The 12,702-nt window shown below is 42.0% G+C and overlaps 1 protein-coding gene across 2 annotated transcripts; it reads right to left on the bottom strand.

Moving 5' to 3' along the window:
• On the bottom strand, window positions 3,743–5,135 carry LOC109850859. Of its 2 annotated transcripts, XM_020420936.1 has the most exons (3): window positions 5,037–5,135; window positions 4,734–4,935; window positions 3,743–4,635 (listed from the first exon to the last, which is right to left on the bottom strand). In XM_020420936.1, the coding sequence occupies exon 3, from the start codon at window positions 4,632–4,634 to the stop codon at window positions 3,831–3,833; it is 804 nt and encodes a 267-aa protein (XP_020276525.1). In that variant the 5' UTR covers window position 4,635; window positions 4,734–4,935; window positions 5,037–5,135; the 3' UTR covers window positions 3,743–3,830. The 2 variants fall into 2 exon arrangements, with proteins under 2 accessions (XP_020276525.1, XP_020276526.1); XM_020420937.1 differs by having other exon boundaries at window positions 4,734–5,063.

Raw genomic sequence — 12,702 nt, 5'->3', positions numbered from 1 at the left:
GGTCGGATTCATCCGACCCGCGCCCACGCGTGTTACATCAGTCCGTCTCACGCCCAGAACTGCCCGTAACCTCCAAAACGCGTTTTTTAGGTTGTTTCGATCGGTTTCTTCTGTTCCAGAGGTTCATAACTGCCTAGATATCATTCCCAAATGTGGTTAATAAGTTATTAACTAAAGATAAGGCTAAATCACTCATTCTCATCCACAAACCCGCATCCGGAGCCCTATAAATATAAGCCTAGGTTCTCCTTTCAACGGGGGGATTAATTATCAAGAGGAGGAGGTGCTGCCGGATTGAGGAGTCAAAGGAGCACGAATTTCAGCGAGGGTTGACAGATCTTGGCGAGTTCTTCGGCATAAAGAAGGAGAGTTCGATAGATCCGACGCCTGTTTCCCCATTTCCTTGAGATCAGGCTTGGTCTTGATCTCGAGAAGAGCTACTGATTTCGCTTGGTCGATCTCAGCGCTTCAAATCAAATACTTCCTCAGCGAAGACGAAGCTCTGCCGAATTTTTCATCAACCGGATCCAGATCAAAGGCGGTCCACAGATAAACCCCGGCACAGGCAAAGATCTCACGTAAGCAGAAGACCGATAAACGATCTTTGCATTTGTTTGATAAAGTTGTAAACTTTTTTTTTATTTTCATTGTGTAAGAAGATCTTATAAAAAGATCAACTTTTTTATTTTATTCGAGTTTATTGTAACGACTAAAGTTGTAATAGATTCGATAGCAATGAAAATAGCAACTTTCCACGAAAACAAGGATGTTAGGACTCAGGAAGATGGTCATGTTCAGGAGTCATTGCAGCTAATAGACCAAGTAGAAACATTCGTCGGCCAGCTAGATATGACGATATCATGATTGCACATGCTTTATCAGCAGAAGTCGTTGATGATTTGGTTCCTTTTACATTCAAGGAAGTAGAGTCAAGCTCTGATTCGAATAGGTGGAGGGAAGCTATGAAGGATGAGATGCGGTCTCTTCATAAGAAAGACACATGGGAACTTGCAAAGCTACCGAAGGGTAAGAAGGCTATTGTATGCAAGTGAGTGTATGCAAAGAAAGAGGGATCTTCTATTGGGGAAATTAGATTCAAAGCCAAATTAGTTGCCAAGGGATATGCACAGCTAGAGGGCGTTGATTACAACGAGGTATTTTCACCTGTTGTGAAGCATTCGTCGATTCGTATTTTATTAGCATTGGTGGCACAGCTGGATTTGGATTTGGTCCAGATGGATGTGAAAACAGCCTTTCTACATGGAGATTTAGAAGAGGAGATCTACATGACACAACCTATGAGGTTCCAAGATGTAGGAAAGGAAGAATTGGTATGCAAGTTGAAGAAGTCTCTTTACGGATTAAAGCAATCGCCGCGACAATGGTACAAGAGATTCGACGGCTTTATGATTGGCCGAGGGTACACGAGGAGCCCATATGACCCGTGTGTTTACATGCACAAGCTACAGAATGGTGAGTATATCTATTTACTGTTATAAGTTGACGATATGATCATAGCTTCCAGGAATACTTCAGCTATTAGAAAGTTAAAAAAGGAGCTGTCATTCGAATTTGAGATAAAGGATCTTGGAGAAGCAAAGAAGATATTGGGTATGAAGATTGAGAGAGACATGGTGAAAGGGAGGTTGAAGTTGACACAGAGGAGTTACTTGCAGAAGATACTGAAGAAATTCAGTTATGATGGCAATGCCAATGCGGTGAGTACTCTATTGGCTCCCCACTTCAAGCTATCAGCTAAGATGTCACATGTTTAAGTTGAGGATCAGGAATACATATCCAAAGTTCCATATGCCAATGCTGTGGGAAGCTTGATGTATGCGATGGTGTGTACAAGGCCAGATTTGTCACAGGCCGTGAGTATGGTATCCAGATACATGCACGACCCCGGGAAGGGTCATTGGGAGGCCGTGAAGTGGATTCTACGGTATATCAAAGGTACCGTGGATGTGGGTTTGGTATTTCAGAAGAATGAGAAGACATGGCAGGATTGTATTGGTTACGTGGATTCTGATTCTGTAGGGGATCTGGACAAGCGTCGGTCTACTAGCGGATATGTGTTTACACTAGAAGGAGAACCGGTGTGTTGGAGATGCACACTTCAGTCTATAGTGGCTCTCTCCACTACGGAGGCAGAGTATATGGCATTGACTGAAGCTGTGAATGAGGCTTTGTGGTTGCAGGGATTATTGGAGAACTTGGGGATTGCACAGGAGACCCTTCGGGTATATTGTGATAGCATGTCAGCTATCTATTTGGCGAAGAACCAGGTTTATCATGCGCGCACGAAGCACATCGATGTCAGATTCTATTTTGTTCTTGACGTTTTGGATGAAGGAGACGTCATGTTGGAGAAGATCCACATGAAGGACAACCCTGCGGATATGTTGACCAAAGTTGTTTCAGGTGTTAAGTTTGATCATTGTTTGTAACTTTTGAATATTCTTCGGTGTTGAGGCCTTTCGAGGCCATTGGATGACTACGGGCGGCTTGATTCCTTGAGCAAGAGGATACGTAGGCTGTCTTTACGATACAGCCGGTTTGGATTAGTTGATTTTGATGGGGGTGAGATTGTTTGGACTCTTGTTCGGGTTTTTGACTTGTTGTGGATTCATTTCGTACTGGACACAACAAGTGGGATATTTGGTTGCTTTGGTGTTGGCTCAGTTTTAGGAAAACTTCACCGAGGTGGAGAATTGTGAACACGAGTGAACGTGGGGACTACCCACGTGATGTTCTCCATTGGTGCAGCAGATTTGTTTTCCGCATGGGTTTTTTGCAGGCCCACGAACCGTTCTTCAAGTGAATAAATAGGTTTGCCTAGGGTTTCGTGAATGTGAGCGAAAAGGAGCGGGTGATTTGTGTGCGGTTGCAGAAAAGAAAAAACAAAAGAGCGGCTGATTTTTTTGTGCAAGGAGGCAAATAGAGAGGGCACGGAACTTTTGTGTGGCTGCGGAACAAAAGCGAGAAGCAGAGGCAGGGTACAAGAAAAATAGTGTGGCGGCTGCAGCAAAGAAAAGAAGTCTTAGGGCTTCGTGAAGAGAGTTTTGTGCAGTCTCTTGTGCTGGTTTTTTGAGAGATATTTGTGCGAGAGATTTGATAGATTGTGTGAGGGTTTAGATTGAGTGATTGTAAACCCTATTTGTATTCTCCCTCTCTTATAGTAGATCTCCCCCCTCCTTGCCCCGTGGACGTAGACGATTTGCCGAACCACGTAAATTTGGTGTTCTTGCCGTGATTTGTAATAGCTTGTAGGATCCCTCGACAGGTCAGTCCTAGAACTGATGAGAGGAAGAGCCGATATCTCACTTTGTTGAGATATCCGCTTCAGATTCTTGTTTCCTTGGTGAAACAGGAATTCTTACGATCTAATCTCTTGTTGTGCACCTTGCGCACCGGAGGTGCTGCTGAAATTTCCGCTACGCACAACACTGGGGACGATTGATATGATATAGGCCCCGAGATCGGCTAAGTACAGCGTGTTATTTGGTTCAGACGACTACAAAATGACTAGTGATTGTTGCTATTTGAGTCTCATGACCCAAGTATCAACTTACGATAGAGACAGGATATGAGTTTCAGTAAGAACTAACAGATCAGAATAGTATCAATTGAATGTCCTGTGGAAAATTGAGCAATAACCCATCTCATACAACCAAAACCAAATTGGTTTTGCAAGGAAGAATATTTTCATTCATGGAGTATATTACAGGAACAACTCGTATACAGTATTGGATAAAATCACATATATTAGCAAATCCTTTAAAATGCGGATGCCAATACAATGATGGGTGAAATTTTGATAAGTAACTCTACAAGCTAAGGACATTAAGAAGGGAGACTCTATTTTGGATTAATTTCCTGAACAGGAACTGTAATCCGGACTCGAGACTTTCCATCCTGACCTCCACCACTTTCAAGCCAATATGCACCTTCTCTACCCTTATAGCACTGACATCTTTGGAAGCGATGCAATCATAGGAAGCCTGTAACCTCGTATTTATGTTCTCCTCTGCTGTTGCACCTTCCCACTCTCCTTCACAGGCAACCTTTCTTTGTGTAATGGCCTTAGAAACGATAGACCACGTACTTGTTTTTGTTTTTGGCTCTGACACTAAAGAGAGCATATATCTAAGAAGAGAGATAGTGATCTCCCTTGTTTCAATCAAAACCTTAACCAATTGATTGCTACCGTCTTCAACACAACAACGTACACTTTGGCCACTGATTAGCTTTAATGACTTGAGGGAATCGTTGATAATCTTTTGGGCCTTCTTTTTTGACTCACTAACTTGGTCTCCCTTCCTTCGAATTGCCGACTGAAGGTCTTGGACATGCTCTCTCATGGAAACCAAGTTTTCCCCCACAGCACCAATCAGGTCCAACAACCGAAGAGAACAATCAAGTTGCTCTTCTATCCATTTCTTTTGACATAGTTGTATACTTTGTTGGCTGCTGGGCAAGCGAAGTAGCTCTTCAATTTGTTCATACACGACTCCCACACTTCTAAATCCATCCGGAACTATTTCTGCTGCTCTGGAGGAGGCGAGACGAGCTTTAAGATTGTCTAGTTCTTCTTGCACTCTGAGTATAGTTGGGTGAGACGTAGAGGGCATGCTGATGGATCGAATATGACTAGCCATTTCAACCAGTGTTCTATGACAAGGATGAAGAAAGCTAGTAAAAAACCAATATGTGTGTGTTTGAGTTGATACCTTTGCTCCTCGCAGCTATATATAAGCGAATGTCAAAGAGTTGAAATTAAATGGTGGAGACGACAAGAATCTTTTCCACCATGTGTCGTCAACGTGGATATGAGCTTCAGATGAGATCCTTGTAGTGCTTTCGACAAACAAATCCCAGAGGTTGTTAGCATGTACTTTATATGTCTTCCATCACCAAAGCATTGTTTGTTAACTGCAAAGAGGGCACGCATGATTAAAATTTCAGTGCACAGCCTAACTTTCTTTGTGCCTTGCGCATTGTGCATTATATATAGATAGGGAAACAAGAAGAACCTTTACAGCTAGATTTATATTGCAATCCAAGATCTGGTAGTAATTTCTCTATAACAGATTGAAGTTTCCTTTGTCTTAAAATTCTGCATACGAATGCCATCTTCTTACACTGTGGAGCGAAAAGATCAGTCATTTAGCTTGAAGCCAGTGGGTTCATAGAGCACTTACCGATTGAGAGTTATCCGTGCTGATCCTTTGCTGCAGCGTCGACATGCACAGTTAAGATGTCATACTCTATATTGCAATCATGATCTGGTGTCGCGTTAGTCAACTGTTTTGCTGATTAATATATTCAGATGTTGAGCTGAAATATTGAGCGTGCACAACAGGAGATAAGGACCTGAAATCAATAATCCAAATCTTTAAATAGGTAAAGTTGAACTGCATTTTACAAGATTTAAGTTTTTGCCATTACATTTCATATTAATGAAACCATTAGGCATGATGCGCAAAAACACGTGTAAGAAATCAATTAAATACCGGGAGATGAGGTTTGTTGTTCTATTTTCCTCTCAGAAGAAGATAAATTCTAGTTTCTAGCGCCATTACATAGAACAGACATTACAAATGACTATGGACAAAAGAAGAATAACAAATGCTATTTTTTCTTTTTTACGTTTCCTGACATACAGTAAATATCCATAAAAAACAATCTTTCATTCTTTGCTTCTTCTAGAATGAGCCATTGATCAAATGCATCTACACTTTGACATATACTTGCCAGGAAAAGAAGAGAGAAAATGTCACGTCCCGGGCCTGTCTGTTGGCGCGTGCAAGCCTTGGGACCCACCGAGAGCAACTCGATATTGGTTTAAATCAACTGTCAAAATGTTAGCACTTGTTGTTCTTGGACCTTCGGTTTTTCTCTATTTAAACCACTAACATTCTTCACACTAGTTCATGTGGGACTAAAGTGGGGGTGTCACAATCACCCCACCTTACAAAAACAACGTCTTCATCGTTACGACATGACAATTGGCACATCCCATTGTCACTGCCAGGAGATGTGGACTCTAGAGGTGTCTCCTACAGGCTCTAGAGGTGGCTCCCACCGCATCCATGCGGTGTAGCACTTAGCCCCGTACAGCACTTAGCTCCACACTTCCTGCTGGAAACTGTTCTGATACCATTTGTCACGTCCCAAGCCTACGGGCCCATTGGCGCGTGCAACCTGTGGGACCCATCGAGAACAACTCGATGTTGGCTTAAATCAACCGCTAAAATATTAGCACTAGTTGTTCTTGGACATTGGGTTTTCTCTATTTAAAACACTAACATTTCTTCACACTAGTTCAAATGGGACTAAAGTGGGGGTGTCACAGAAAAATAAAGAGAAAATCTACTTTGTGAGATATATTAATTTTCATATCAAAATATCTGTTTCTAATAGATTCAAGGGAATCATTCTCTTCTCTAATTACAGATCTAGAAGTTAATGTTAAAGCGGGGAGCTTTACAGACATATAAGATGTCTATACAATAGTGTAGAATAATAATACTAAATAAACACAGTGAAGATAAAGTAAACATTACACCGGGAGTTAACGTGGTTCGCTCAGTATGATCTATGTTCACGGGAGAAAACAACATATAACTTCACTAATCACAAAAGAGTAGATTACAAAGGATATCACTCTCTAACCAAAGAATCATAAAAAGAAAGAGATTAACTCTTTCTATCTCTCTTCCTCTCTCTTCTCTCTAACTCTTCTCTCTGTCTGATGCATTCACCCTTCACCACTCCTCCATTTACAACCTTTCAATTCTAATAAAAAAACATATTAACGGTTGGTGTAATAGAGAATTAGGTGTAGGGAGGTAGGTTATTTTTGGCTTCTTATACAAAGTTAAATAACAACAAATCTCCACCTTGACTTTGAATATGAGATCTTCTCTTCGCTCTTACTGTCTCTCTAGAAGCCCCTTACGGGGTTAACCTCTGCTTTGTTGAACTCCATGCAATTTAAGACAATGCTCGAGTTTATGTGAAGGTACGGACTTTGTCATCATATCTGTTGTATTATCTGGAGTATTAATTTTCTCAATCTTGATGACTTTAATTTCTCTAATAAAATGATACATAACATCTATATGTTTGGTTCTTTCATGATACATCTGATGCTTTGTTAAATGTATAACACTTTGGCTATCACAAAATACCGTAGACATACCTTGGTGTAAGCCGAGACCTTCAATCAAACCTCTCAATCAAATGGCTTCTTTCACTACTTCTGTCATTGTCATATACTCTGCCTCTATGGTAGACAAAGCAACTGTCGACTGTAGAGTTGCCATCCAACTAACGGTATTACCTGAAAGAGTGAATATATAACATGTCAGGGATCGTCTCTTATCCAAATTGCTCGCATAATCTGAATAAGAATAGCCAAGTATTCTGTAATCTGAGTTTGTGTTCCTACAAAAATATAAATCAATATTAGCTGATCCTCTCAAATTTCTAAGTACCTATTTCACAGCGTGACGAACCTAGTTTCACACATGGCTGCTGTCCAAGATGAACTCAAAGATGTCTAGCCTGCCATGCACCTAATACTGAACATAAACATGTTTCACTGTCATAATCACTATCACTCTAGCAGGAGTCAAAAGTAAAGTAGTAAGGGTACAAGAAGATATAAAGAATGAATATATAAGAAACACAATGTAGAAAAGAGATATCCAATAATAACTACAATTATGTCCCAATAGAAGAAAAGATAATACATCTGATAAACTGAAATGAGAACAATGACTCTCTATACATAGTGTCAACTGAACAGTACATAGGCACTCAACCTTCAAAATAAAATACATCTCTAAAAGATTAAAGCCATAAATCATCTATTATGAAGCACTATCTAGTTACTTATAAATGATAGTAAACTATATTTAGTCTCCATCAACCTGCTGCTCTCCGAATCTCTAATCTGCTACTTGAAAATGATGAAAATAACGAGCATCAGAACGCTAGCAAAAACATCTCCATTGCCCCTAGGGGTAAGGGGGTAAAACATATAAAATACTACACATAGTATGCATTATAGTCTTACGGATGAAATAATGATATGCATCTAAATTGTTCATTATATTCTTACTAGTGGGAACTCGGGACCGTGACCTGCATAGGCCACTATAAAAACCTGTCACATCCCGCTTCCTAAAATACCCAGGAATCGGGATGCGAACAAGCCCGTGACGTATTAGACCGAGGAAAAATAAATACTAGACCATTTCTACTCAATCTAATATGATAAGCGTCAAACAATAAAGTGCGAAGTCACAGGTTCCCGATCATAATTAGCAAGAATATAATAATCAACTAGGAACAGAAATGAGCCATATCAAAAATAGTATATAATCCGAAACATAAAATTTGGGTCAAACATGCCCTTATTACAAAACAGTCCTGTTCGCGGGAAAAATAGTAGCTTTCATTGACGTCATTGTACACTCTTTGGTAATTGTTTATCGATTACAAAGATCCGGTCTTTTTATAAGATCCGGTTACAACGAGATCAAAAGAAAAAAAGAAAATTACAACTCTTTCCTTATTTGTCGAACAAATCACGAGCTCCTATTTTGCGGTCGCTCGCTTTTGTGGGTTCTTTGCCTGCGCCGGGGTTTATCCGTGGACTACCGCGTGATCTAGATCCGGTTGGATCTACACTGTATTATTTCGCGAAGGAAACGGGGGGGGGGGGGGATTAATTCACCAAGGAAATAATCGCCTTCTCGGGATCAAAGGCCAAGCTTTGATCCGGAGGGTTACTGCGCAGATCTCAGATCCGATCCCTCTCGAACTCCTGCCTTATCTGACGTAGACGATCGCCGAGCACTGGATCTGAGAGAGCAAGTCTTCAAAGTTCCAAAGCTTCAATCTTTTTAAGTTTTGAGCCTTCAATCCAGCAGAGCTTCGCCTCCAAAAATTCCAATCCCTTACAAATGAACCATGCCCCTCTATTTATAGGCAAAACAGATCGGATTTGGGCCCAGATCTGGGCCTAGATCTGAGCGTGGCTCGGTGGCTCTCGGCCACCGAGCCACCCCTTTTGGGGTGGCTCGGCCACCGAGCCACCCTTGGGTGGCTCGGCCACCGAGCCACCCTTGGGTGGCTTGGTTCTTGGCCGGGTGTTTGCCGTTGCGTCCGTTGTCCGGTTCGCGGTTTATTCAAGTTTTCCTGTTGATCTGGACTCTGATTTGGTGTTCGGATCCTGATTTGGCAGTAAATCCGTCTTGTCGTTGATCTAAACTCTGATTTGGAAGTCCGGATCCCGATTTGGCAGTAAATCCGCCTTGGAGTTCGAGTTCGAATCCGTTCTATGGTTGGATGACACGTTGACTCACCGAGCTGTTAGTTTGATTCCGCACGCGAGTAGATGTATTCCGTTGTTTGTGTACGATTTGTTAACCTCGTCGCCTCGTTAATCCGCTTCGTCGCGTGTCACTTAGCTTCGGTGTTGCCGTCCAACGATCGTATTTAGATACGTCACCTGATGGTTCGTTGGTTTGTCAAATCACCGTGCCGAGCTGTGTTAAGGGACCTATAAGCAGTTTTATACGCCTACAGATACCCCCTCCAAAGTATTTCAGCCTCGTTCTTTTATAGAAGAGTCTGGAATACTTTGGATATGATTGTCCCAACCTTCAGTCGAATCCTTCAGGCTATTCGGTGCTTTGTCGAATGTCTGTAAGGGCTCCGGTGCTGCATTTATTGTCTGACCGTTGTCGGAATTTTGAACTTGAAGTCGATTCCTGATTTTCTGATCTTTAACTCGTGCCTGTTGGTTCAACATAGAACTAATCATCGATCGTTGGTGTTGAGTTCATATATGCGACGCGTTGTCCGGCGTAGTGTTGTTGAGTTATCCTTAAGAATATTTTTAGAAAAATATTCTCCAGAAACTTCTCAACCAAAAATAGGGAACAGTTTATACTCATATACCTTATTGGAGTATTAAGAAGCAGTTTATACTCATATACTTTTCGGAGTATTTTTCATGACCGAATGAGCCGAACCGGCCTAATAATGACCCAAAAAAGCGGTAATTAGGCTCAAAAAATATTCCGACCCTTCCGAATGTGTGGGAGAGGAAAGAATAAATAAGGGACTGAACCCTCGGTCGATTTGAAGTTGTTTCGATGCCCGGTTCAGCTTCAATTTGAGTTCTGGTTTAAATCTGGTTCAAACTGGTTCAACCTGGTTCAGGACTGGTTCAACCTGGTTCAAGGCTGGTTCAGGACTGGTTCAAGACTGGTTCAGACTGGTTCATCCTGGTCTGGTCTAGTTCAGTCTGGTTTGGCCTGGTTTGGCCTGGTTCAGCCTCCTTTGAACTGATTTGGACTGGTCTGGTCTGGTTCAACCTGGTCCGGTCTGGTTCAAGGCTGGTTCACATTATAAAAGGGGTTCTTTTCTTCTTTCTTTTCCTCCTCCTAGGGCCGGCCCCCTTAACCTCTTTTTTGCTTTTCTCTTCCCTCGAGCATCTGTTCTCCTTCAAATCTTCATATTTGTCTTAGATCTAGCCTTCCTTTGGATCTTAGACTAAAAAATCTCCCAAAAATCTCCATATAAAAATTTCTCTCAGGCCCCTCGAGCACGTGGTTTGAGCCTCTTTCAAGATCTGATTTTTGTCGGATCCTCGAGCTTTCTTTCAGGTATATCCTCCATAATTTTAGCATATTTCATGCTTAATTCAATTTATGAACTTGTGGGATCGCATGTGAGGGTTAGGATTATGATTTGGCGCCTCGAGCTCATCTTTCAGGGGGGTAGAATTGCAATAAAAAGGGGAATTTTTTCTGGATCTGATCCCCTAATTTATTTTGCAGATTATCATGTCGCGTGTCCCGAAAGGTCGCTCCCCTGCTGCGTCGGTTGATGGCGTGCTTCCCTCGTATGCTGGTGAGCTATTTTTGGCATATTTGGAAATTTACAAATTAGTCCTCTTTTTCCTGGAAATTTGCAAATTAGTCCTTTTTTACATCCCCACGTTGTTCTCCTTGGTGAGGCAATCGGGAAGAGCCTTGATTCTCCTTGGTGAGGATCGACGCTTTAAAGATGGGTTTTGCTTGGCAAATTCAAATCTTCCGGTATATTGGGGCGATTTCGTGTTATTTTACACTTTGTAGGTTGGTGTATGTTACCACGTTATTTACGTGATGATGCATACCGTTCTTCCAGTGTAAGACACTCAAAGTCGTTTCTCCAATTACCCCGTGATTGATCTTATTTCGCTCTTTTATAAGACGGACTTAATTCATGGATAATTTTCTGGCTCTATCCTTGTTTTGTTGCAGTCGAGTTCCCCACGGAGATTTTCTCTTCGGTTTCTGCCAGACAGGCTATCGGTCCACTTCCTCGGTTGAATTCCCGCGATAGGAGGATGGTGATACCCGAAATCATCCTGATATCCGACGATGAAGGGGAAGAGGATCCCATTGCTGCAATTATGCCTAGCCAAGAATTTGTCCTCCCGGTCCCCGAATCCGTGCAGGGTATCCTCCAAAAATTAGAGAAAGTCATACAACAGACGGCCACCACCATTAGTTCTGGACGGGGAAGATTTTATGATTTGCTCCCTTTCATAGCAGATAGTCTTAAAGACATTCGGCGTGCAGGTGGCATCCGGCTAGATAGACGATGTGAGTTAAAGTTGACTTGCTTAGAGGAACTCATGTATCGTTTGGAAGAGCTAGTACATTCCGACCCACATGATGAGGTCACGCCGCTCATGATCGATGCTCAGATTCAGAGGATGCACGAGCGTAAGGCCCGAGCGAGATGCATATCAGAGCAAGAAATCATCATTGCGAACTTGTACGAACGACAACGTCATCTGCGAACTAAGATAGATGCTTATAACAACATTGCTGATAGGACAGGGATTAGGACCGTCCAAGGGGAGAGGACTCTAAAAGATTTTGAGTTCGAGAGCACCAGAGTTCAAAATGTTTATAGAGAAGAACTGGAGGCTCTTCACGCGTTGCACCGAGACGACGTAACTGCCGATGCTGCCGCCGTTCTTGCTTATGCCAAGCTTCAGAAGGAAGAAGAGGAGAAGGTTCGAGCGGAACACGCAGAGGAACTTGCCGCTGTTAAGGCTAAAATTGCTTCCTTCAGTTTGTTAAATCTGATTTGAGACGTCTTCTTGTATCTCCACTTGGTCTGATTTTATTAATAAAACAAAGTCTTTTCTTTAGCGCACTCCCCTTTTTATCATTATGTTTCTCTGTTGATTGTGAACCCAACGTCATAATACTTACAGGATTTTTGGCAAACCCTCAGCCATCAACGGGTTTGATAAATCTTTACCGACTACCGTTTGAGTCGAGTTAGCATGCGGATTGTCTAAATCCGTTTCGCATGTCACGTTATGCTAAGAGAGTGAATTCTCAGAGACTTTTGTGCTATGATGTTGAATACATAGGCTTTACCATTTGTTACGGGAATAGGCTACCCGGCAACACGTGTTAGGTGTTGACTTTAGGATTTTTAGCTAACCCCCAGCCTTCAACGGGTTTGATAAGCCTTTACCGACTACCGTTTGAATCGGGCTAGCATGCGAATTGTCTAAATCCGTTCCGCATGTGACGTTGTGCTAAGAGAGTTAACGCTCTTAGTGCTATGATATTGAATACGTAGACTTCGTCTTTCTCACGGGAATAGACT

This window comes from Asparagus officinalis, chromosome 7, assembly GCF_001876935.1.
Source record: "Asparagus officinalis chromosome 7, Aspof.V1, whole genome shotgun sequence".
Taxonomy (NCBI): Eukaryota; Viridiplantae; Streptophyta; class Magnoliopsida; order Asparagales; family Asparagaceae; genus Asparagus; species Asparagus officinalis.
The sequence above is the reverse complement of the archived record's forward strand: the minus strand, read 5'-3'. Positions and strand labels throughout refer to the sequence as shown.